General features: G+C 37.5%; 1 protein-coding gene across 1 annotated transcript; it reads left to right on the forward strand.

The window, feature by feature from the left end:
- Positions 1-711: 711 nt before the first annotated feature.
- Positions 712-13152, forward strand: LOC144307719 (DDB1- and CUL4-associated factor 12-like protein 2). The gene has a single exon (XM_077887678.1). It carries the CDS (start codon positions 727-729, stop codon positions 2137-2139), a length of 1413 nt encoding a protein of 470 aa, XP_077743804.1. The 5' UTR covers positions 712-726; the 3' UTR covers positions 2140-13152.
- The last annotated feature ends 14182 nt before the right edge of the window (positions 13153-27334 follow it).

The following is a 27334-nucleotide window of genomic DNA, read 5'->3' on the forward strand; positions in this document are numbered from 1 at the left end:
CTCACTTTAGCTTTCAGGTTTTATTTAAGTGAGGATTTTAAGAAGGCTAGTTGGTTGCTATCCTGAGGGTGGTGAAACGCCTGGAACAGGAGAGCAAGAGGGCCTGGGCAGGCGCACTAGGATGTGTCCTCCGGAGACGGCTCTGGGATCGCGGAGCGCTGGCCCTGGGTGAGTCTCCCCACCGCGGGCTCTATCCCCCACTTCCTGCCCCCATCCGACCCCTCCCAGGCTGGCGTGTGCTACCCGGCGCCCCCCGCTTGCTCCCTGCCGGCTCCTCCCGCTGCCTCCGCCCCCTCACACTGGGTCCCCCCCGCGTCGTCCTCGTCCCACTCAGACTCGCCGGCCGCACTTCCCGCCGTCGCCTGTCCCCGCCGACCGGCCGCGGCCGCCCTTGCCGCGGGACTCCACTCGCGCTCCGCCCGCGGTCGGCTCGCGCCCAGCTCCCTCCGGCCGGCGTTCCATGCCCGGCCCGCCGCCCTCGCCGCCCTCGCCTCCCTCGCCGCCCTCGCCGCCCTCGCCGCCCTCGCCGCCGCTGCCGCGTCCCGCACTCGGGAGGCTCCGCGCCCTGCGGTCGCTCTAGCCTCCTGGCCCCTGAGAGCCCGACCTCCGGGCTGCCGCGGAGGCGCCGCGGTCCCTGCCGCCGCCACGGCCAACACGGGTGCCGCGCGCCGCCGCCGCCGCCGCCGCGCCGCCGCCGCGCCCGCCGCCACCCGCCCGCCGCCCACCATGGCCCTGCAGCAAACAGGTAGCAGGAAGCGGAAAGCGCCGGCGATCGAGGCGGGCGCCGCGAGCTCGTCGTCTCAGGGCTCGGCGGCGGCGGCGGCGGCGGCGGCGGCGGCGGCCTCCGAGGGGCCGCTGCTGCGCAAGAAGCAGAGGCGGCGGGCGACGCGGCGGTCGCTGGTGCACTACCTGAAGGGCCGCGAGGTGGGCGCGCGGGGCGGCGCCGGGCTCCGGGGCTCCGAGGGCGAGCTGCGCGGCTACGCGGTGCAGAAGCTGCCTGAGCTGTTGAGGGAGCGCGAGCTGGCGCTGGGCACGCTCAACAAGGTGTTCGCGTCGCAGTGGTTGAACGCCAGGCAGGTGGTGTGCGGGACCAAGTGCAACACTCTGTTCGTGGTGGACGTGCACTCGGGCCAGATCACGCGCATCCCCCTGATGCGCGACCGGGGGCCCTGGTTGGCCCAGGCCCAGCCGACCTGCGGCATCCACGCCATCGAGCTGAATCCCTCCAAGACGCTTCTGGCCACCGGGGGCGAGAACCCCAACAGCCTGGCGGTCTACCACCTGCCCACCCTGGACCCCGTGTGCCTGGGCGACCGCCACGGCCACAAGGACTGGATCTTCAGCATCGCCTGGATGAGCGACACGGTGGCCGTGAGCGGCTCCCGCGACGGCACAGTGGCGCTGTGGCGGGTGGACCCCGACATGTTCAACGGCAGCATCGCCTGGCACAACGACGCCGGGCTCCCCGTGTACGCCCACATCCGGCCGAGGGACATGGAGACCATCCCCAGGTCCAGCACCAGCCCCAGCAACCGCAAGGTGCGGGCCCTGGCCTTCAGCGGCAAGAACCAGGAGCTGGGAGCGGTGTCCCTGGACGGCTACTTCCACCTGTGGAAAGCCCGGAGCGCTCTGTCCAGGCTGCTGTCCATCAGGCTGCCCTACTGCCGGGAGAACGTGTGCCTGACCTTCTGCGACGAGCTGTCCCTGTACGCCGTGGGCTCCCAGTCCCACGTCTCCTTCCTGGACCCGCGCCAGGGCCACCAAAACATCCGGCCCCTGTGCTCCAGGGAGGGTGGCACGGGCGTACGCTCCCTGAGCTTCTACCAGCACATCATAACCGTGGGCACGGGCCATGGCTCCCTGCTCTTCTACGACATCCGCGCCCAGAGGTTCCTGGAGGAGAGGGCCTCAGCCAGCCCCGACTCCTCTCCCGGGCCCTCAGGGAGGAAGCTCAAGCTCACCTGTGGCAGAGGCTGGCTCAACCACGACGACCTGTGGGTGAACTACTTCGGTGGGATGGGCGAGTTCCCCAACGCGCTCTACACCCACTGCTACAACTGGCCTGAGATGAAGCTCTTCGTGGCTGGAGGGCCTCTCCCTTCAGGCCTCCATGGGAACTACGCAGGCCTCTGGAGCTAAGGGTGGCTGCTGCGTGCGTTCTCACAGTGCCCAGATTTACCTCCCGGTCCCCTCTCACTTTCCTTCCTCACGCTGTGTTTGTGCTTCTTAACTCAATGTGCTGTTTGTCTTCCAGGTCGAAAGTGCCCAGCTTACCGGTGCTTAGTGTATTATGCACAGAGAGAAAGCAAAGGTGATCTTTGGGCAATCAAAACTTGGCTTTAAGATTTTTCTGAACCTCCCTCAACACAACTGTCTTTTTTGCCTTCTCTTACAAAGAATTTTGTCTAATCCTTAATTGTGTTCTTTGAGTGATTGACGTATACTTTTTCTTTTGGCTGCTGTAGACATGGTACCCACTATAATTCAGTACTTCTATTTTACCAGTGTTTCAAAAGTATGATCAGGTCTTCTACACATTTTAGATGTATGGTATTTTGGGAAAATGTGTGCTATAAAGTATCTTTTGGGATGGTTGGAGTAACTAACCCTGGTATATGTAACGGGGCAGGTTTTTATCCCTGCTCCAGAAAATGCATTTCAAGATCTAGATTGCCACCATTTGGCGCCTGTTTCATTTGGATTTTGGAACCCAGGCATTTGTTGTTTGTGTATTTTTGTACATAAAATATTTAAAAAATATGTTTTCTTAGTCAAAAAATCTCACAGTGGTGTTCATCCTATTAATCATAATTTTGATTATTCAGTAAAATTTAGCATAGTACCCCCAGGCCCTCAGCCTTATTTTTTTAAAGCTGCTATATTATGGCCTGATTTCCTGGGTAGCATTTATACTACAGATTTCATAAATAGCCAAGCAAAAGTGGCCTGTAAGTGGCAGGACAATCAGGGAAGTACTTTTTGGGGTAAACATTCTTTAAAGTTTAGGTAACACTATCCAGGCAGCCATTTACAGAGAAAGACCAGCTGTTGTGCTCAACGTAGAGTTGTTGACAATTTGTTATTGTGTACATAGATGATTCTTTTATCTGGATTTGAGTATGTGATGTATTGCAGAAAAAAATAAAACATGTTTAGCATTTTAGCAATTGTTAGGCTAAAGTTTCTGAATGCTTAAATATACACTTTATTTTTTCTTAATTTTCCTTCTAGGAATATATTTATCAAAGTCAAAATCTTCCAAGAGAGAAACTGAAGCTGAAACATCAGCAGTGCACACATTAACTTTGTACATTTTTTTTGAAAAGCAAATCTATGCTATCATGGGTGAAAAGATTAAATAACATCTTCAATACCTTATCAACATATACTTGCTATAGGTTGGGACAGTTAGGAATCTTGTGTTTTTAAGATGATTTAACAAACAGTTGTATTTAAGAAAAAAGTTCATGTTGGTTATAGCTACCTACTCACATATATTGTATGTTGGTGTATGTATAAATTCCCTTGTCAGGAAGAGGCATATATGTATACCATTTTACATGTGCACATATTCCTAATATTTTAAACTACATCTATCAACACTTGGTCTTTATTTTTACTTTGTTTTATTTAAATTAAGTAATACATACACATGATAAAAAAAGATCTACTGTATAGAAAGTGTACAGTGAAAAGTAAGTCTCATATCCTAAGATCCCTGATCTCTTGCCCATAGATCATGAGCAGTACATTTTGTGTCTGTATCCATTTAGAGATGGTTGATACATTTATAAGCATACATGTACCTGTGTATGCAATTTTTATATAAATGACAGCATGTGCTGCACATATCTGTACCATTTTTGTCGCAAAATCTCAGAGGTAACTTCTTATACGTATTTACCTAATTAATTTTATTTTTACGGTATTTCCCTGAATGGTTGGAACATACTTTATTCATTACACCTTTAATGAGCATATATATTGATTCTTTTTTCTGTTCCTATAAACTATTCTGCAGTGATTACTTAGGTGCATACATTTTTGGGCACATGTGTTAGTGTATCTGCAGGATAAATTCCTAGAAATGGAATTGCTGGATCAATTTTATATGTAATAGCCATTGCCAAATTACCCTCCAAAGAGGTCCTACCAATTTAACCTCCCATAAGTAATGTATGTACGCCTGCTTCACCGCTTGCCAACGATGTGTCATCGAACTCTCAGCTCTTTGACTATCAGATTTCTGCTTGATTTTGGTCCTTTCTAAGCCACTATGGCTGGGTTTGATTTGTGGTGAGAATACCAAGTAGGTTCTGAAACAAAGATGGAGAATATGGGGAAATGAGGGCAAACAATAAAAATACTGTCAAACCAAAGGCAGAGAACACCTACAGTTCAGGCTAATTTATTTGGAGATGGATTACAAAGTACTACATTCCTCAGATTCTTATCTGGACCTAGTAGGATTATCTGGCATATTCCACCCTCATTTCACTTGTATCCAATGCCACTAAAGAAAGTCCAAAAAGGAAATAATGAGAGCCTGAATTAGGATATTTGAGATAAGTGTGAAGAGGGAGGAAGTCATTAGAAAAATGGGGAAAATAAAATGAACAATGTTTGTTATTTCATGTGGAGGATGAAGAAAGCCAAAGAATTTAGGTGGACTCTAAGGCTCTGGCTTGAATGTAAATGTATAATGTCAACAAGTGAATACACAGAATATAGGCACAAAGGATATATATGGAGGGTGATCAACTCAATTTGGGACATGTTGAATTTGAAGTGCCTATTTGACATCAGAAGAATATACCTAGTGAAAAATTGGCTGTAGATTCCAGAATGAGATTTCTCACTGCTGGGAAGGTGAGTGATATGAAATGTTGGGAAACTCTCCTTTTTGGAAGCAAGCAAGCTTATCAAGGATCCTAAAAACCAATGAAGAAAAAAAAATAGATGTGGGGAGAATATAAAATTGAAGAGGCTTATTTTACTCAAATGCCATTGCCTCATCAGCCTGAGACAGCAAAATATTTCCTCAATACTGAAATTATAATAATTTTTTAGCCTTAACCCCAGTCATAAAGGGCAGTTTTTCTCCCAGCTATCTTCGTAAATATTTACCTAGGACCTCACATCAGCCCATTAAGCTATTTCATTAATCAACTGCTGGTACCTTCTTCAAGAATGAAAAGTCAGACCTTAGTCATGAAGCATAACTTCATAGTGATTTCTGGACCACTTAGCCTGCTGGTCTGAGACGTCTCTAGCATTCCCAATGGCTTGCTGGTACCAGCATCTCTGGCAGCCATCCTGAAGCCCTGGCAGCCTCACAGAGGTAGAGTATCACCTCACCACCAGCTGCAACTAGCTCTTGTTTTAAGTTCCCACCTTAATGCCACAGGTTCAGGTCTCTGCCAATTTTCCCAGGCTGCAAAAGGACAAGGGAAGTGTCTAATGGAAGATGTGCCTTTCCTCAGTATCACAAGCACAAGAGCACAAATACAAAAAATTAAAAGAAAGAAAGAAGAAATAATCACAGGTACAGATTTGTTTATTTATTAGGTAGGTAAATGTAAAACCTGAGTGAAAAAAAAAACTATCAGAAGACATAAATGACTAAACTTTTTCCAAGAAGAAATATGAAACCAGAACAGATCATTAATCCTAAAAAATTGTGAATGTTATTTTTTTAATCTGCCATTTCCTTTTAAAAAATAACACATGTAAGTAAGGAATGAAACAAGGATTCTAAAAATCACCATCAGTATTTAATATTATTAAAAAATTCTGGATACAGAAATTAGAAAATATAGAAAAATAAAAGATATAAATATTAGAGAAAGCAGTTATAATTATTTGCAGATGATATGACTGGAAAAAATCATCCAAATGAGCCAACCAAAAAATTTGTTAGGAACAATGAAATAATGCTGTAAGATATTCAGTTTTGAAATTAACATATGGAACTTCAATACTTTTCTATTTTTACTTACTCAGCAAATATTACTTAAATGCTTATCACATACCTGGCATTTTCCAGGTGCTAGAGATACTAAGGTGAACAAGATAAGCAAGCCATGCCCTTATAAGTTTCGCAGTCCATTGAGAAAGAAAGACAATGAACACACAAACTAGTAAATGTATGGAATGTCAGATGGTTACCAATCCTAATAAATAAATCAGAGATTAGAGGATAGGAATTCTGGGAGAGACGCAATTTATTTTAATATTTTTATTGAGATAAAAAATTAAATAAAATAATAAAATAAAAATATTATTTCTTCTTTCTTAATTTGTTGAGATATAATTGACACTATATGTTTACAACATGCTTCAATATTTGTATGTACTGTGAAATGATTACCAAGTCTGTTTTACACCCGTCAGTTCACAGTTAAAATTTTTCTCTTATGAGAACTTTTAAAATTAACCCTCTTAGCAACTTTCAGAAATGCAATAAAATACTATAAACTATATTCATCATGCTGTACATTACATCCCCAAGACATTTGTTTTATAACTGGAAGTTTGTACCTTTCGACTCCCTTCACCTATTTAACCTACCTCTCCACCCCTATCTCTGGCAACCACCAGTCTGTTCTTTGTACATTTTTTTTTTTTAGATTCCACATATAAGTGTTGCCATTTTGTATTTGTCTTTCTCTGATTTACTTCACTTAGCATAATGGCCTTAAGGTCTATCCATGTTGTAAATGGTGAGATCTTCTTTTTATGGCTGAATGGTATTCAAGTGTGTGTGTGTGTGTGTGTGTGTGTGTGTGTGTGTATAGCATGTTTTCCATGCTGTTCTTCACAGTGTCTGCACCAATTTACATTCCCACCAACCGTACACAAGGGTTCACTTTTCTCCACATTCTTGCCAACACTTGTTATTTTTTGTCTTTTTGATAATAGCTATTCTAACTGGTGTAAAGTGACATCTCATTGTGCTTCTGATTGCATTTATGTACCTGATTATTAGTGATGTTGAGCAGCTTTTCATGTGTCTGTTGGCCATCTGTAGGTCTTATTTGGGAAAACTATGTTCAGATCCTCTGCCTATTTTTCAATTGGATTTTTGCTATTGAGTTGTATGAGTTATTTATATATTTTAGATATTAAACCCTTATCATATATATGATTTGCAAATATTTCTCCCATTCCATAGGCTGGCTTTTCATTTTGTTGATGGTTTCACTTTGTAATGCAGAATCATTTTAGTTTGATGTAGACTCTTTAATCCATTTTGAATAGATTTCTGTGTATGGTGTAAGATAGTGTCAATATTTTGCAGGTGGCTGTCCAGTTTTTCCTACACCATTTATTGATGAGACTGTCCTTTCCCCATTGTACATTCTTGGCTCATTTATTGTAAATTAATTGGCCATATATGTGTGGGTTTATTTCTGTCCTTTCTATTCTATTCCAAAAGAGAATAGGGGTTAGGAATTCTGAGTGAGATGAAATTTGAAATAAAGTTTGTGGGAGCCTGGTCAATAAGTTAAGGTTTGGGCTGAGATTTAAAGGAAGTGACAAAGTGAGCCATACAGATGTGTCAGTGAAGAGGGTGTGCAGGTGGAGGGAATATCAAGTACAGAGATTTGAGGTGGGACCATGCTGGTATGTGTATTAGAATAGTAGAAAGACGACTAGTGTTTTTGGAGCAAAGTGCATTGAGAAAGGGGTAAAGCCAGAGAGGTAATAGAGGATGATATCACGCAGAGATCTGTAAGTACTTATAAGAATCTTGGACTTTACTTTGAATGATATGAAAATCCAGGGAGGGTTTTTAACAGGAGATTTATGTTTTAGAAATAAACCTGGATGCTATGTAGATATAATATATTATAAACTGTAGTAGGAAAAGACAGAGAAGGAGGGGCATCACTTAGTAGGTAACTGCAATAGTCCAAATCAAAGGTAATTTGACCATATGTAAAACTAATCAGTTTAACAATTCAGTGGAGCCTGTGGTTCAAAATGACAGACCCCTCCTTGTAAGGAACTTATAGAAGTGACAGTAAGATTATTTAAGTTGAATAACTCCATGTTAGGGCTGTAAAAAAGAGTGCCATTATCAGATCAGATATTTTGACGATGTTCTGGAAAACAGGAAATAGGATCACTTTGACAAATAAATAAAGCTGAGCAAGGTTACCACAAGCCTAAGACACAACTATGAGAATGCTGCCATTTTTATGGAAGCCAGTCTTCACAGAGAATCTCTCACAAAGATTCCATGCTATATTTTGACATACATCAATAGCAGGAATGATTTTTGAAGTGTCAGGTAGAGTTGGTAGGTTGTCCATGAATGTGCTTATCTGTTGGACTTTTCTCCAAATAGTGGAATGCTATACAATTGCTAAAATTCTGGAGTTCATTCTTTATGTACTGACATGGAGAAGTAGCCTTGATAATGTTAGATGAAATAAGCAAATTGCAAACCAGACGCATATTATAATCCATTTTTGTTTAAAAATAGGAGGAAGATTAGAGGAAGAAGTAAACAGTATAAGAATATATAGAAAAGGATTAACTGTGTGTTTCTAAGAGAGAGTATACTAGGGGATTTCTTCATATTTTATATATTTAAGTAATATTTGAACTATGTTTTTCTCCAGTTAACAGAAGGGAAAAAATGATGCAGATACCTTTTTAAAATAATTCTTTTTCAAGTAGGCTCCATGCCCAGCATGGAGCTCAACACATGACTCGAACTCACAACTCTGAGATCAAGACCTGAGCTGAGATCAAGAATCAGATGCCTAACAGACTGAACCACCAGATGTCCCTGAAGATACCTTTTAAAAGGCCTGGTTGGAGTGGAGAAGAGATGAAGACAGGAATAAATGATCAATGGTGCTCAATGTAGCAGAAGCCAAAATAAGCTGAAGTAGAGAAAAATTCATTTTCATATAATATTTAAGTCCATGTAGGTCTTTTGCCAAAACAATTGCAATAGTAATCAACTGCATTCCCTCTCAGAAGGGATACAATTCAGTGTGTCTCAAAATTGAATCATGGAAACTTTTGTCCCATTAGCACCTGAAAGGACTGTGGTTTTCTAGTTCTTCCTTCTCATCTCCTCAAAACAGTTGGTTTTGGGCAACTACTGTGAGAATTACATGGGCACTACCTCGGTGTCTGTAGAATAGGGATATAAGTTTTCCTGACCCCAATGCAGAACATGACCCAGCGCCTACCAATTTCAAGAATTCATGTTGTTCTTTAAACTTTCCTGCTACATTTATGGTGTATATTACATATATAAAAGTTTGTAATTATATAGAATCATAATATATAAATTATAATATGTGTTAATCTGTTTATAATCTCTACATAATATACTATATAATTTATATATATATATATAATATTCATAGCTAAAAGTTGATTTGAAGAACCGGTAATACTAGAGACATCCAATTCTCTGGCATACTCATATTTTTCTCAAAGTATCTCTCTGCTTAATTATATGACCACAGTTTAAGTTTGAGTCTTAATGCCTATATGTCCATTAATCTTCTCTAGTCCCTTATTCCCAACTATAATTATAGTGGGGAGGAGAGTTTTAGCTTTGGAATAAACCCAGATATATTCTTAGTCATTGCTATAACACTCAAATCTGTTCCCATCTCTGATGTCCTTTACTGATAATAAGGCCAGTCCTACATTATATTAATCTAACCTCTGACAAAAAGGAGACTTGGTTTTATTATTTATAGGAGACAAGGAGAAAAATAATCACTCAGAACTTTACACATTATATTGAGTTATAGCCAGAGAAATGGAAGAAATATAATTCGTAAGGTCTTTTATTCTCAATATTAGGACTTGAGTACTACTAATACATGGAAGCATATTTGCTGCACATACCTCTCTGTTATTAATCAGAGGACTTTGGAAATCTAGACACTTTCACTTACAAAGGATAATAATCAATGCATGAGTCTTCAGTTAAATATCACAAATATTTAGCATTGGGAATACAAGACAAACCAGAGATACAATACCTAAATTTGTTCATTGATTTTGCTTTTCAGTAGGTTTTATCCAGTAATTAGTCATAATATTGACACACTGTATAATAGCTAGTTGATGTAACTATAAGCTATAAACTATTGGTTCACTAAGAATCATTGAAATCAGTATTTATACTAATGTGGGCAAAACTACCAGTTGAATAACTAATAATCTCCCCAAACCATCTAGCTGTTTTGAATTTGACAACCTGAGAATACAATATTGTTCTGGAAAACAAAATAAATATTAACTACAAAATAAAATAAAAGACTGAGGTCATGGATTAAATAATTCCCTTTGTAAAGGCAACTTCCATAAGCAAAGGAGCAGAGACATAATGGGCTCAGAACCTTCTGCTGAGAAGGGACATTAGATACAGATATATATTTGACCTTCGGGATCTCAATAGAATAATGATTCTGTGTCACATCTATATACATAAGTAGTAGCCAGTATTTCATCTTTACCTGCAAAGAGATTTTATTACTATGCCTGTTTATTACAGTCTCTATCTTTGAGTATTCACATATATAAACACTTGCATCCAGACAGAGATAAACTGTCTGCAATGTGAGGAGCTCAAGGTAATGTCTTATTAAAATCTTGAATGTTCTTTGTTTTACTTTATATCTCTCCATGGGTGACTCACCCAGTCTCAAAATGAAGAACACAAGTCAAACTAATGGCAGAGCACTGCAGTCACCCACAGCATCTGTTATTGTTGTATTTTTCCCAATTTGCTGGGCTGAGTATTGAGTAATGAATGATAACTTGGAACTACCATTCTTTGGGAATATTGAAACATTAAAAAAAATCTCAAAACTTCTAAGCAGTGTAACAACCAAGCCTTCATTTTACTTCAATATTTTGAGTTGCTGCTCAGATAATAGCAATTAGTTCTGACATTGTAAATGTCAAAAATCAAGGTACAGATTGTATATGGTACATTATGCAGTACTTAGGGGAATCAAGTGGAGTAAGTGACTATCTTTCAGAATCTTTTCTACCAATGAAGTTTTTCCGAAGGTCAATTCTTATGGAGAAAAAAAAATGGTAAATAGGTATGATAATTTGTTCAACTCTTATTATTAGCATGTACCCACAGAATATATGGCCAACAGTAGGATTAATGAATGATAAAATTGTGTAGGTCTATAAAGACTATTAAAGATCATATGACACTAATTTTTAAAGATCAAAATACTTTTTTAGTGGTAATTTTAAATGTGATTCTTGACTTTTAATTTTAGAAATAACAAAATATACAGCTAATATAGAAAAAACTCATGTTTCTACCATCTAGAATTAACTGAAAGTAAAATCATAGAAGTAGAAGCCCTCATTGAACATTATAATTATAAATTCTCTTCTTAACTCCCCAGAGATAATCACTGTAATCATTCAGCAAGTATCTGTCCAATTCAAGTTTTATACTGCTATGTATTTATACTTATTTAACAAATACTTAAGTACTTAGAATGTTCCAGTTATTAATATTTTCCAAAGATTTGCTCATTTAATTCTTATAGTGATCCACATTTTACAGATCACCATTTTACAAAGGAGTAATCAAATAATTAGCCCAAGGTCATGAGAAGTAATAAGATGCATAGCTATATCTAGGGTCAGTTCATACATGTGCATATTTCCATCTATAATATATAGAAAGACTTTCATTAATTTTGTGTGAACTTTTCAGCAATCTTCTTTTTTCACTTAACATGTATTTGAGACCTTTAATAATATGCCTATATATATGTTTAGTTTATTTTAAACATTGGATCATCTATTATGTGACTATACCTCAATATATGTATTATATCAATGGACAATCAGGTTCTCACCTAGTTTTCTGTATTTCAAACTATGTTATAATACACACATTAAAAAAGTATTTTGTGATGGACATGTGGTAATTACTATTTTTATAAGTTAATTTTTTAAATAATCTCTACACTCAATGTGGGGCTCAAACTCACAATTCTAAGATCATGAGACTCTTCCAATTGAGACTAAGCATACTCTTTCAACTGAGCTGGCCCGGCCCCCTTGCTGCTCTATATTTTTTAAAATGTAGAAGTAGATTTCTTGTTTCATACATTGTGTGCATTTTCAATTTGCTTCATACTGCCAAAACAGTATTCTGAGCTTGCTATGGTAAGAGAAAGTATGATAATCCCAAAGATCCCTGCCCCCAGATATGTATGTACTTTTCCTCAGGAATACAAGCAGTATTCTGGATGATCCCATTAAGGAATTTTGCGGCTATAATTGAAATCTCAAATTGATGATTTTAACATAAGATTACTTAGGGTGGGCCTGACTTAATCAGGTGAACTCTTAAAAGAGACTGGGAGAAGAGAAAACATTGAAGTGTGAGAGGTTTTTGACACAAGACAGATTCTCTGTTGCTGACTTTGAAGATGGAGAAGTGACATGAATAATTCTGAAGGTGGTCTCCAGGAGTTGATACCAACCTCTAGTCAACAGTAAGCAAGAAAAGGGAAACTTCAGTCCTACAACTGCAAGGAATTGAATTCTGCCAACAACATGAACAAACTTGGAAGTAGATTCTTCCCAGAGTTTCCAGACAAGAACAGAACAGGCCAAAATACTGATTTCATCTTTGTAAGACTCTAAGCAGGTAACCTGGTTATATTATGCCTGGACTTCCAACCTACAGAAGTGTGAGGTAATAAATGGGGACTGTTTTAAGCTGTTCAGTTTGTGGCAATTTCTTAGGCAGTAATAGAAAACTAAAGCTCACTGTGTCAATTTATATTCCCATAAGCAGTATCTAAAATTTCCTTTTACCTCATATTCTCACCAACACTTGGTATTTTTTCATATTTTAATTTTTGCCAATCTGATGGATTAAATATGTTACTGTTTTAATTTGAATATCCTTGTTTGCTTGCTGGCAACCAGATGGTTTTATAGATGATGAAAGTTAAACCAGACTGAACATGTTTACTCATGTCCTATAGCTAATTAAGAAGCAGAATGGAGATTAAAAGTTTGAGTTAAGAAATGAGATATGTCACTCCTCTGAAAACCCATGAAAATAACTTTTATCTCATAGTCATTCAATAAATAAAAATGGAACATGTCATACATCTACATCAGTTTTTATCACTGTACTATAAATATATTCCATAGCTGAAGCACAATCTGATAAACAAACAAACATGGAAATAGATAGGGGCTGGTAATTTAGTTATAAGATGTTCTGGAAAAAAAGCATGGTAGAGATGATGAAAGGGATAACTGTATTTTATTGCTTTTCCCTAAAATGTGTCTTATTGACTGCATTTCTACTGATTATCAGAGCTACCACTGTCAAAACAAGCATACACTGTTCCCTAATTCTCTTTCCTTTAACAATTAAATAATAAAATGATGGAACGTGAGAGAATAAATATCCACTCTGAATTCAATACTATATTTACAGAGGTTAATATGCAATTGCTACTCAAGTTCCTGCTGTGCTTTGCAAATATATAATATTAAAGATAATATTATCTTTAGATAATAGTGATAGGAAGACCTTTGTAGATTACAAATCTACTTGCTGAAATAAAAGTCACAGATTCTTCCTTAGTATTTCTTCAGTGTAATAATAGCACAAGCATGGTATGTTAAGTGTATTTTGATATGTAACAATAAACATTGAAACTTCTAATTAAATTTTTTAAATGGCAGTTATTAAAATTATAATGGTAACTGTTACTATGTTCACTATGTTCAGATCTGTAGTGAGTACAGTTCTATCAATGAGTTCCAGATATTAACTAATTGAATATTGGCAGAATTTAGAAGGAACTCCTATATGTTGTTAAATATTAACAAGCTTAAATGTAAATACAAATATAAAGTGAGGCTTAAACATATAGCAGGGCTTAAGTCTTCCTAGACTCCTCCCTCTCCATTACCCCTAAATCATCAATTATTCATGTCTAGACTAAGATGTCTTTTGGATCCTTCCCCTTAGGTTTTCTCCACTGCTATTGGCCTAGTTATGATGCTCAGATTCTTAAAGTGGAATTTATAAATAATTTCCTATCTTGTCTTCCTGCCTACAGCATCATTCTGTACCAATCCATATTTTACAGTCAATAATTATCTTTCTAAACCTAGACTGTCTCCTATATAGAAGATTACTAAGGACATGTGGCTAACAAAATTAAAATTAATTTAAACAAAGTAAAATTAAAATGTTATCACAGTTCTTCAGTCACAATACTCATATTTCAATTGCTTAATAGTCACATCTCACCAATAGTACCACTTTGGACCCTGCATATATATATATTATTTCCATCATGGCAGAAGATTACATTAAACAGTGCTGCTCTAGATTATTGGTTCACAGTTTTAGTAGGGTATCAGAATGAAATGTTGGATCTACACAAAATCTGTACAAGATTGTTTATAGCAACATTATTCATAAGACATAAGGTAAAAACAACTCAAATGCCCATTAACTCTAAAATGGACAGATTATGATATATACAATGTATAGACAATTGTTGAAAATTCTCAAAATATACTATAAACCAATGAATTATGTACTTTAAAGTGATGAATTTTATGATATAAGCAGTATATCTCAATAAAGCTGTTATAAAGAACAACAATAAGAAAAATCAAATTGTGGAAGTTTTAAACATTAGACCCCGAATCCTAACTCAGTTCCACAAAATTAGAATTTCTATGCAGGTATAGGAAGATAGATAGATAAATAAACAGATAAATAGATAAAATAATAGATGTTATATGTTATGTATATTATATTACATATAATGTGTTATATAATATGTAGCTACATAATGTGCATTTTTTTTGTCATCTATATATATCAACAGGTTATCCTGATGTTCATACAGGGTTGAGAACTAGCAATAGTTCTCAACTATGATCCCTTTAAGGGCAGAGATCATGTGTTTTTGAGCTTTCGATATTCAAAAATACTATAAATAAATCAAAATGGAATTGTAAAATCTGTTTCAATAACCCATGGAAAGGCAGGAAAAGTAAGAGTGAAAGAAAAAACAGAGAGAACAGACTTGAAACAAAAGAATAAAATGGCAGACTTAAGCCCTAACATCAATAATTATATTAAAAGAATGTGATCTAAATACACCAATTAAACCCAGAGGTTAGTCAATGGATTTGTAAACCCTGTCCCAACTATATTCTTTCTACGAGACACTCACTTCAAATATAACAATATAGGCCAGTTGAATATAAAAATCTATATAATGAAAAATTTAATCAAAGGAAAGCAGGAATGACCAGATAAAGTCAACTTCAGAGCAAATAATATGGCAGAGAATATTACAGAGAAGGACATTATATAAAATAGTCACCAAAGAAGAGCAAGAAACTCTAAATGTGTATGCACCAAACAAAAGAGCTGCAGATTAAAGGAGAAAAATCAGAATTTATAGAAGGAATAGACATCCTTATCTTGGAAGTTGATTAAACATCTAAATAGAAAATAAGCAAAGACACAGAAGAACTCAAAAATATCATCATCGTACAGGATCCAACTGCCATTTACAGAACACTCTACCCAACAACAGTAGAATACATATTCTTTATATGTTTACATACAATATAGACAAGATACACCATATCCTAGGATAAAAAAGAATTCAGCAAATATAAAGATTTGAAGTCATACAGAGTATTCTTTGAACATAATGGAATCAAACTAAAATCAATAAATAATGACATAGGGAAATCTCTGAACACTTGCAAACTAAGCAACACACAGTTATAATAATGCATGTGTCAAGGAGTCTCAAGGTAATAAAGATATATTGAAATGAATGAAAATGAAAGTACAAATATCCAAATTTGTAGGAAGCAGCTAAAACAGTACTGTGAGAGAAATCTATAGCATTAAATGTGAACATTAGAAAACAAGAAAAGTCTAACTTTGATAATCTAAGCTCTCATCTCAAAAACAGGAAAAGAAGAGCAAAATAGGCCCAAGTAAAATGGAAGGTTATAATAAAGATAAGAAATCAGTGGAACCAAAAACAGGAAAACCATAAAGAAAAATCAATAAAACTAAAGATATAATTTTTTGAAAAGTTCAGTAAAATTGGCAAATGTTTAGCAAGACTAACAAAGAACAAAGATACAAGTCATCAATACTGTGAATGAAACAAAGGAGATCAATACGAGTCCTAAAGTTATCAAAGAATAATAAAGGAAAACCACAAACATCTCTACACAGATAAATTTGATTAATTAAGTGAAAAATACCTATTCCTTATAAAAACGAAAACTACCACAAGTTACCTAATATTTAATTGCCCCATAATTATTAATGACCTTTAATTAATTAATTTAAAACTCCCCTAAAAAGTCTTCAGGTCCAGGTGGTTTCACTAAAGAAATCTACCAGACATTTAAAGAAGAATTAACATCAATTCCCAATTCATTTTATGAAGCTAATATTATTCTGGTACTAAAGCCAGACAAAGAAAATATCAGAATAGAAAACTATAGACAATTACCCCTCATGAATATACATGTAAAAGTCCTTAACAAATATTAGCAAACTGAATTCAGCAATGTATAAAAATAATTATTCACCGTGACAACATAATCAAAGTTTTTTCAGGGATGCAATGCTGGTTAAATATTCAAAAATCAATTAATGTAATCAATCCATCATATTAAAGCCTAAAGAAAAAAAATCATATAACCATATCAACTGATGCAGAAAAAACATTTGATAAAATTCAATTCCCTTTCATGATAAATAATCAGATAAAAATAGGACAAGAGGGTTTCTTCATTTTGATTAAGACTATCTGCAAAAAGACTACATCTAATATACAAAATGGTGAAAAACTGAATGCAGGTTTAACAAAATAACTAGCAAAATCCCAGTAAGTTTTGTTGTTTTGTTCTAAAATATATATGGAAAAGTAAAAGAATTAGAATAGCTAAATCTATTATTTTGAAAAAGAAGAGTACAGTGGGTGGAATCAATGTTCCTGACTTTAAGGCATATAGATACAGCGATAAAGCCTGTATGGTACAGGTGGAGGGATAGACACATCAATGAACTGAATAAATAATCCTAAAATATATCTGTGCACATATGTGCATTTGGTTTTTGACAAAGGTGTAAAAGCAATTCAGTGGAGGAAAGATATTCTTTTCAACATGGTGCTGGAGATATTGGACTTTCATAGAATCCTTCCAAAAAATAAACATTAACCTAAGTCTTATACCTTAAACAAAAATTAACTCAAGATAGATCATGGACTTAAGTGTAAAATGAAAAACCAGAGAAGATTTAGCAAACACAGGAAAGAAAATCTTTTGATTCTAGGGCTAGGCAAAGAGTTCTTAGATTTGATACCAAAAAGCACACTCCATAAATTGAAAAACTGATAAATTGCTTTTCATCAAAAATTTTAAATTTTTTTCTATGAAAGACTCTTAAGAGGCTGAAATGACAAGCTAGCAGACTAGGGGAAAGTATTTGTAAACTACATATATTTTTCTTATGCCATTTGCTAGCCTATCATCTTTTATTTTTTTATTTTTTAATTTTATTTTTGTTTATTTATTTTTATTGGAGTTTGATTTGCCAACATATAGCATAACACCCAGTGCTCATCCCATCAAGTGTCCCCCTCAGTGCCCGTCACCCAATCACCCCATCCCCCTGCCTACCTCTCCTTCTGCTATCCTTTGTTCGTTTCCCAGAGTTAGGAGTCTCTCATGTTCTGTCATGAGCATGACAGATGACATGACATGAACACTGATATTTCCCACTCATTTTCTCTCCTTTCCCTTTATTCCCTTTCACTGTTTTTTATATTCCCCAAATGAATGAGACCAGATAATGTTTGTCCTTTTCTGATTGACTTATTTCATTCAGCATAATACCCTCCAGGTCCATCCACTTCGAAGCAAATGGTGGGTATTCAAATGGTGGGTATTCATCGTTTCTAATGGCTGAGTAATGTTCTATTGTATATATATGTAAACTACATATCGGACATAGACTTGTATGTAAAATACTTAAAGAACTCTCAAAATTTAAAGACAAACATAGTCGGATTATGATATAGGCAAAAGACAGGAAGAACCATCTCTTTTTTTCTTTTTTTAAAAAAGATTTTATTTATTTATTTCACAGAGAGGTGGGTGGAGGGAGAGCACAAGCAGGGGAGCAGCAGGCAGAAGGAGAGGGAGAAGCAGACTCCCCTCTGAGCAAGGAGCCTACTGGCTGGATCCCAGGACTCTGGGATCATGACCTGAGCTGAAGGCAGACGCCTAACTAACGAACCACCCAGGCGCCCCAGAAAGAGCCGTTCATTGAAGATACACAGTTGTTAAATAGCCACTTGAAAGGTTGTCCAACACCATTAACCATCAGAGAATTGCAAATCAAAAACACAATGACAGTAATGACACACCTAACATGATGACCAAAAAAAAAAAAAAAAAAAAAACAGTGACAAAATAAAATGCTGAGCAGGATGCACAAAAATTGGATAACTCTGCTAGTAGAAGTATAAAATGGTACAGTCACTTTGGAAATCAATTTCGCAATTTCTTAAAAAAAACTAAACATATATCACCATATGGTCCAGGAATTGCACTACTAGACATTTATCACAGAAAAATGAAGACTTAATGTTGATACAAAAATGTGCAAATGAATGCTTATATTAGCTTTATTTGCAATAGCCCCAAACTGGAAAAAAAAAAACAGGGGTCTTTATGCAGGTTAATATTTAAATAAACTGCAATACATGGAATACTTAACAATAAAAATAAATGAATGATGGAGGAGTTAAGACGGTAGAGTAGTAGGGGAAACTTATGTTTACCTGTCCCTCAAACATAGTTATCAAATCATTCTGAACACTTTGAGAATCGATCTAAGGACTCAGAGAACAAACTGAACAACTAGAGGGAGAAAAGAGACCACATCATGGAAGATAGGATGTGTGGTGACATGATTTGGAGGAGAAAATAATTGCAGGTGCTGTGGACAGGAGGGAGCTTTGATCACAGAAGAGAGAGAGTGAGAGGCAGACAGAGAAAGACAGAGATAAAGTAGCATGCAGGGGATTGCACAAGAAAAACACTTCACCAAAACCACTGAGTTGGAAAATGAGGATGGCTGACCCTTGCAAGTTTTTACAAGCAGCAAAGCTGAAAATCTGAAGTTTTTGAAGTCCATGCCATCATAAGGGTCAAGACTGATGGGCATACGGGTGTTCCTGTGGAGGAGAGCAGAGGCCCAGGAACAAATATCATGCTCTGAAGATCCCCTGGGTCACACTGGGAGAGGCAGGTCCCCTTCTTGGAGTGCATTTGGGAGAGGTGGCACTGCCTCTATAGGAACAAAAGAGCTGGTCCTCGAGCTTTCCCCTTCATTAGCATAGGAGCAGAGGCACTGCTAAGGGATGCTAACATGGACTGACTTTTTGCTATAATTTGCCATAAAATCCAAGCCCCTGTGTGGCCATGTGACTAGTTTTCTGCAACAAACTGGTACCAGCCACAGTGCAGTGAGACTCTACCCCAAAAGATCAGTGCAGGTCCATGACCACTGAGTCCCTAAAATTTGGAGTTTCAAGACCCAGCCTCATGCCTGAGATAAAACACAGGAGCACTGCACCACCACCACCTGTGCAGACATCATGGACACAGGGTGAAGGCAGGGATCTGACAGAAGCCTGGGACACAAGAAGGGAGGACACAGCAAACAACAGATGTTGGCAAGGATGTGGAGAAAGGGGAACCCTATTATACTGTTGGTGGGAATACGAACTGGTAAAGCCACTCTGGAAAGCAATATGGAGATTCTTCAAAAAGTTAAAAATAGACATGCCCTAGACCCAGCAATTGCACTACTAAGTATTTACCCAAAGGATACATGTATACTGATTTGGAAGGGCACATGCACCCAGATAGCAGCATTGTCAACAATAGCCAAATTATGGACAGAGCCCAAATGTCCACTGACTGATGAATGGATAAAGAAGAGGTGGTATACATATATACAATGCAATAATACTCAGCCATCAAAAATAATTAATTTTTGCCATCTGCAACAACATGAATGGAGCTAGAGTGTGTTATGCTAAGTGAAACAAGTCAGTCAAAGAAAGACAAATACCATATGATTTCACTCACATGTGGAATTTAGGAAACAAAGCAGATGAATATAGAGGAAGGGAAAAAAAGAGAGGGAAGCAAACCATAAGAGATCTTAACTATAGGGAACAAACTGAGGGTTGTTGGAGGGGAAGTGGGTGAGGGATGGGCTAAATGGGTAATGGGTATTAAGGAGGGCGCTTAGGTTGAGCACTAGGTATTATATGTAACTGATGAATCTCTAAATTCTAGTGCTGAAGCTAATACTACACTATATGTTAACTAACTAGAATTTAAAGAAAATTTTGGGGAAAAAAAGGAAACAAAAAGAAAGAAAGGAGATTGGAAGTGCAAGTATTTGAGATGTTGCATTGTTGGTTATAAATATATAAATAAACAAACAAATGATAAATACAGAGATATGTCTGACTTATTTCGCTTAGCATAATGCCCTCAAAGTCTATCCATGTTGTTGCAAATGGCAAGATTTCATTCTTTGTTTTTAAAGATTTTATTAATTTGAGACACAGAGAGAGAGTGGAGCTTGAGTGGTGGGAGGGGTAGAGGACATTGCACCAAGTGGACAGCCTGATGTCAACCTTGATCCCAAATCCCCAAGATCATTCCCAGAGTCAAAATGAAGAGTTGGATGTTTAACTAAGACACCCAGGCACCCCAAGATTTTATTCTTTCTAATAGCTGAATAATATTCCATTGTATACATATATATACATATATATACATATTATTCCATATATATATACACAATATATGAGCAATAATACTCAGCCATCAAAAATAATTAATTAATTAATTAATTAATTAATTTTTGCCATATATATATATACATATACATCACATCACATCCTTTTTTATCTATTCACCTATTAATAAGCACTAAGGTTGTAAATACTGCTGCAATGAATATAGAAGGGGACTTTTAAACCTCATAAATCTGGATTTCCATTTCTTCCCCTATATTTGTGAGGTTTTCAGCCATTATTTCTTTAAATAGATTGGCCCTTTCTCTCTGTCCTCTCTTTTTGAGAGTCCAATAATGTACATATTGTTGCCTTTGATGCTGTCTCATAATTACATAGACTTTCTTCACTCTCTTTTGTTCTTTACTCTTCTGTTCTTTTGATTAAATAATTTCAAATGATTTGTCTTTGAGTCCATTAACTCATTCTTCTGCTTAATGGAGTCTGATGTTGAAGCTCTCAACTGAATTCTTCATTATTGCATTCTTTAACTCTATGATTCTTGTGTGTTTTTTTATGGTTTCTATTTCTTTTCAAACAAATTGAACTTCTTGATTTGTTCATGAATTGTTTTCCTAAATTCCTTTTGTCTGTGTGCTCTTGTAATTCACTTAACTTTTTAAGAAGATCATACTAAATTCTTTCCCAGGCAGTTCATAGATCTTCATAGGATAAGTTTTCGGGGCTTTATTAGTTTACTTTGGTGGTGTCATATTCGTCTGGATCTTCATGATCTGTGTATCCTTTCATTGATATGCATATATTTGAATAATCATTCTCCCCTTCCAAACTTTATAGATTCCTCTTAGCAGGGAAAGACCTTCACCAGTCATCTCAGTTTGGGATTATGGAGAGGTCAGTTGGTATTATCAGTGGGTAATAATTAGAGCTTGCTGTTAGGGTCTCTAGTTGGCCAAGACAAATGCTCCTGCTCTAAGTTTGGGGGTGAGGATATTGCTGGCTGGGATCTGTAGTGGAGTGGGCTTGTTGTCTGGGTTATGTATTCAGATGCAGTCACTAGCTGGGCTTTATAATCACCTCTGGTTGAGCAAGGTCACAGAGTATGTTCTGTGGCAGGGTATTGCTTCTGGTTGGATTTTGTGACTGGGCAAGGCTATAGGCTGGGCTCCCAATTGATCCCAGCTGGGTGGAGCCTCAAGCTAGGTCCCCTGACTAGATGGTATCACTGCCTGGAGGCTACATTTAGGCAGAGCCACAGGCTGTGCCTAAAATTGGGCAGGACCACAGATTGTGCTCCATAATCTGTCGGCCTGCTGGCTGTGTTCTACTGCTGGACACCTTTGCTAGCCACTCTCTCATCAGGTAGAGCCTCCAACAATACCCCACATTTGGATCAGGCTGGAGGTTATGCTTTGGAGTGAAGCAGGGTCACTGTCCATTCTCCCTGGCTGGGTGAGCCCACAGACTATACTCCACGATTGGCCTGGGCCACTGGCTGTGCTTCCTGCCTGGGAAAGTCTACAGGCTTTGCTCAAAAATTGGAAAAGGCCATAAGCTGGGCATCTGTTGCCAGGCAGAATATAGGGTGATTCCATAGCTGCCCTGGTTCCCTGACTAGGCTTCCTGGTTGGGCAGGACTGAAGGCTATGCTCAACAGTTCGGCTGGGCTGTTAAATTCCTTCCCTGTCCAGCTAGGCCACAGAATGTGCTCCATGGCTGCCAGACATCTATGACCAGATTTCTGGTGAGGTAGAACAGATGCTATGCTAAGCAGTTGGGCAGGGATGTGAACTTGCTTCCCTGCCTGAGTGGGGCTGTAGGAGGGACTCTACTGCCAATATCATAGGTTGGCAAGGGACCCAAAGGAGGCAGAACTGCCTACTGAGCTCCCTGACCAAACAAGGCTACCAGGAAGGCTCTGCAAATGGGCCAAACCACTGGATAGGACCTCTGCTCAGGTACCACCACCTGAAGTGACATTGTCCACCATCTGAGCACTGGTTGCTGTAAGCCCTTACCTCTTTCTGTATTTCTATCTGATCCTCAGTGACCCAGCTCCAAAGATTCCCCCAATGATCACTGTGAGTTTAAAACCAAAGAGGTCTCCAAGGATATGTCCTGCAACGCTGGTGAAGCTGAATGTCTACCTTGGGGTCTCTTTTATCCATTGGAGAAATCTTAGGCCCAAGGAAGCCTTTTTCAGTGTGGTACTGTGATGGCCTGGAGGAGAGGCAATATGGTCAAAATGAAATCACTCCTCTTACCCTTCTAATGAGATCTTCCTCTGTCATTCAAGTGGTTGCTTCAGCCACATCCCCAGATTCTGAAATATTCACAGTGGTACCTTGTCTATGAATAGTTGCTAATTGGTCTACTTATAGGGAGACTGAAGTCAGGACCCACCTATTTCATTATCTTGATGTCACTCTCTAAACAAGTTGGTGAATATTTTTGACTGGAATGTAGGAAATGATCAATGTATATAGGTCTTGAGTGATTTAAATATATGCCACCTTTTTGGAGGACAATTTTGAAATATACATCATACTGCGTCTACCTCTGTATCTTAAAGAACAGTTAAAAATTGTGCAAAAATATCTACAAATATCAGCATCACAGAGTGGAAAGCGTTGTTGAATTTGATATTTAATTTTGGATGTAAAGGTCTGGGACTTTCTACTGGTCCTAGAAATGGACTATGTACAATTATTTGAAGAATTCTGAACACTAATCCAAAATAGTTAATGGATAATTTTTTTATGGTACTTGAAATGATTTTAGTACATTCATTGCACTGGAAATAAAGTTTCCAAAAATCCTTGTTTTTTTTTTTAATAAAAACTTGGTACTAGAAGAGAGAATACATAAAATCATTCATGTTTAGAGTGAATCGATTCCTTTACTAAAACACAGAACATAAAAAAATTATTTGACCAATTATTTTCTCAATTTTCCCAAAGACAGTACAGAACTAGAACCATTCTAGATGCACAGGTAAAGCTTTTTATTACATTGAAGAAATGCCTTAGAGCATTATTGTGCTTAGTTCTCTCTCTAGAAACCCATTGAGAAAGGATAACAGCTATCAATAGAAAAACAGAGAATGGATTTATAATAATGAGAACCTGGAAGTAGATATATTTAGATAGGGGAAAAAGTAGGAGGAAGACATCCATGATGTGGGACATTATCTAGGATACCTGGATTCATGTAGTCAGCTGTATCTTGGGGCCCTAAACAACAAGAAGAAATTAGTCACTGTCATTCATTTGTTTAATAAATATTCATTTAGTACACTGATTCTGATGAGGATTGAGCATAATAAAGAAAATGAAATATAGTCCTTGTTTCAAGAAACTCACAGCAATTATTAGTGATTATTAAAACTACATAAATACTAAACAAAAGTAAATAATTATTAGTCGATGTGTTAAATGATTATATTTGTTTTAAACTGCTATGTAACAACTACAAACCTAGCAACTTATTATAAAGTCATTTCTTAATTCTCAGTTCTGTAAGTCAGAAGTCTAATTACAAGTTAGATGGCTCCTCTGATCAAGGATTCACCAGCTGAGATCATTTAAATTGCTTGAAAAGATAAATTCTTTGCAGTTGCAGGATTGAGATCTGGTTTGTTGTTATTTTTGTTTGTTTTGTTTTGTTTTTTGCTGGCTATCTATCTGACAGCTACTCTCAGCTCTCTTTCAGCTACTCTCTTAGCTATTAGAGGCCACTCCAGGTTCCTTAAGACATGTCATCTTCTATAGGCCTTCTCACACTCTTATACTTCAAAACTCTGACTTTAGTAAAGGCCTAGTTCCTTTTAAGGGCTCTCCTGATTGTGTCAGGCCACCCAGAATATTATTTTTGATTAGTTCAAATTTAACTGATTAATGTCTAATAATGGGAGTGATATACCATTATATTCACAAGCCCTACCTAGACTCAAAGGAAGAGGATAATACAGGACATATACATCAGAGAGTGGAAATCTTGAAGTCTCTCTTAGAATTTTGCATAGCACAGTGATATAAATAAATTAAATGGGGCACCTGTGTGGCTCAGTGGTTGAGGTTCTGCCTTTGGCTCAGGATGTGATCCCAGGGGTCCTGGAATGGTCCTGCATCAGGCTCCCTAAAAGGAGCCTGCTTCTCCCTCTGCCTATGTCTCTGCCTCTCTCTGTGTGTCTCTCTCATGAATAAATAAATAAAACCTTTAAAAGACAACAAACTAAATGTCCCAAACCACAGAGCAGAGGGCATGAAATACTGCTTAGGGCAGCAATAATAAAGTAGCAGATTCACTTGCCACATTCTACTCCCTTGCCTGTGGCAGAACTCCTTTGCTAATGGCTCTAGGCACTTCCTCGCTGAATGGAAATATGGCTTAACAATACATTTGTAACAAAACAAGTTGAAACTGCCTTCTCATTCTTAGCCCAGGGTAATTAAGTAAATCGAACCAGAGGATTTAGTGTTTGTGTCTCTAAGAATGAATAAGAAATAATTATGTGCAAAAGCAGAGGAAGTACAGCTCAGACAGGAAGAACTATTTGTATAAGAATATAAAATTATAGCAATGCATGGAGTTTTCAGAGTAGAGTAAATAGTTTCATGTGTCTGAAGCGTAATGTACAAGTAGAAGAGATAGAATGAGAAATACAACCCGGGGCCAGATTATAAGGAAATTCGTAAACAGTATTAGTGATTCTATCATATGGATACACTAACCATATAATATGTTATCTACTAGCACACTGTTGAGAATGAAAGGTGGAACTATTAATGATAATGCCAGGACTACAAGTATAAACTGGAATTGCCCCAAGCAAATCCTACTTATAGGCAATGACAAACTAAAGAAGGATTTTAATCTGGAGAGTATCCTTGAACAAGGGCATGGAATAGGAGGTGGATAGAAAGTCAAAGGCCTATTTTATTTAAATGCATTTTCCCCTTTGGCTGGTCATGCTGATGACTATACCAATTTGTTAGATCGTCCTTGCTTTTGTTGAAGATTTTCTCTAAATTTTTGTAATCACAGTGAGAATTGCACCAGCTATTTTCAGATTATTGCTGAATTACTTCCAGATGATGTGAAAAGGTATACCTACCACTTACAATATTTAGGGCATCATAATGTTGCATTTAATGGAAAATTCAAGGGCTAGATGACCATAAACTTAACACAAATGCATTTGAAAATTTTGAAAAAATCCAGGCTGTGATTTTTCTGATTGGTACAATAAATACAGATTAAAAACCAACCTCAATTCTATAATGCTGTTATTTTCTGTGTCATTTTGTAAAAACATAAATTTGAAAAAAAACAGCTCAAGTCATATGAAAATACAGCAGAAATAATGTTATTCCTCTGAATAAAATATCCTTTAATGAATTGAACTTGTGGTGATATAATTTGAGGTTCAACCATGTAAAATAGACACATGATTCCAAACAACTTGAAGGTTTTTGACATGGATAACAAATAGAACTTTGCTTTTCCCATTTCTTATCATCTGACATTATGTGGTTAAATATGACTTAAATTCACCATGTAAGTTTAGTAGAGAACATTTCATAATGCAAACCTCGAACAATAGAATAAATTTTAGATTATTTCTCTAGGGTATGGTATCCCATTTATGAATGTGTTTGCACTTCATAAATCATTCTCAAGAGCAAAGAGGAAAAATGGAAATCCATTTTCTTTAGACTTCATGGGTCTTCATTTAATTTTTAACAAAATAGGAAAGATACTTTATCAATCACAAAGATAAAATCATTTCAACATTCACCTTTGTAAAAATACTTCTTGAAAATGACAAAGATCTTCCAAACACAATGGGTTTGTTCAGAAAATGGGAGTGAGAGAGAGGAGAGAAGGTATTTAAGAGAACAGTATTTAACTCTGAGAAGTAGAGAATGACCAAAATGTAACAATATATCATAGCACCGTGCAGTGGTCACTATTTCAGCATGAGATAAAGAAGTCTGGATATTTAAAATACCAATTAATTTTCTGAGGCATATAGCTGTCAATGCCACAATATTTTCCAGGGGATATTCTCATTATTTGAAATTTGTTCTTCTGATCTGTGACAATAATCAATTGTACTTGATATGTCAAAGGAATTTTTTCATTACATATTATAAATTGTAACCAAAAAATAGGACAGAAAACTTCTATTTAACTGCAAATCTTTGTTGAACAATGAATACTTTTATTATTTAATTTTTTGCATCTTACACCTTTTCATATTCATATATTAATTCATTCATTTGTTCATGCATTTAGTGTTTATATAGGGGTAATTATATTCAATAAAATGGACAAAGTACTATGACAGGTAGCAAAATATGTATCTTAGTTCTAATAAGATTTATGTAAGCAAATTCAATACAAAATGACAAGTTTGGGGCAGATCATGA

This window comes from Canis aureus, chromosome X (genome assembly GCF_053574225.1).
Source record: "Canis aureus isolate CA01 chromosome X, VMU_Caureus_v.1.0, whole genome shotgun sequence".
Taxonomy (NCBI): Eukaryota; Metazoa; Chordata; class Mammalia; order Carnivora; family Canidae; genus Canis; species Canis aureus.

Coding starts and splice junctions, on each gene's coding strand:
- LOC144307719 (XM_077887678.1), top strand. CDS start 727: ATGGCCCTGCAGCAAACAGGTAGCAGGAAGCGGAAAGCGCCGGCGATC.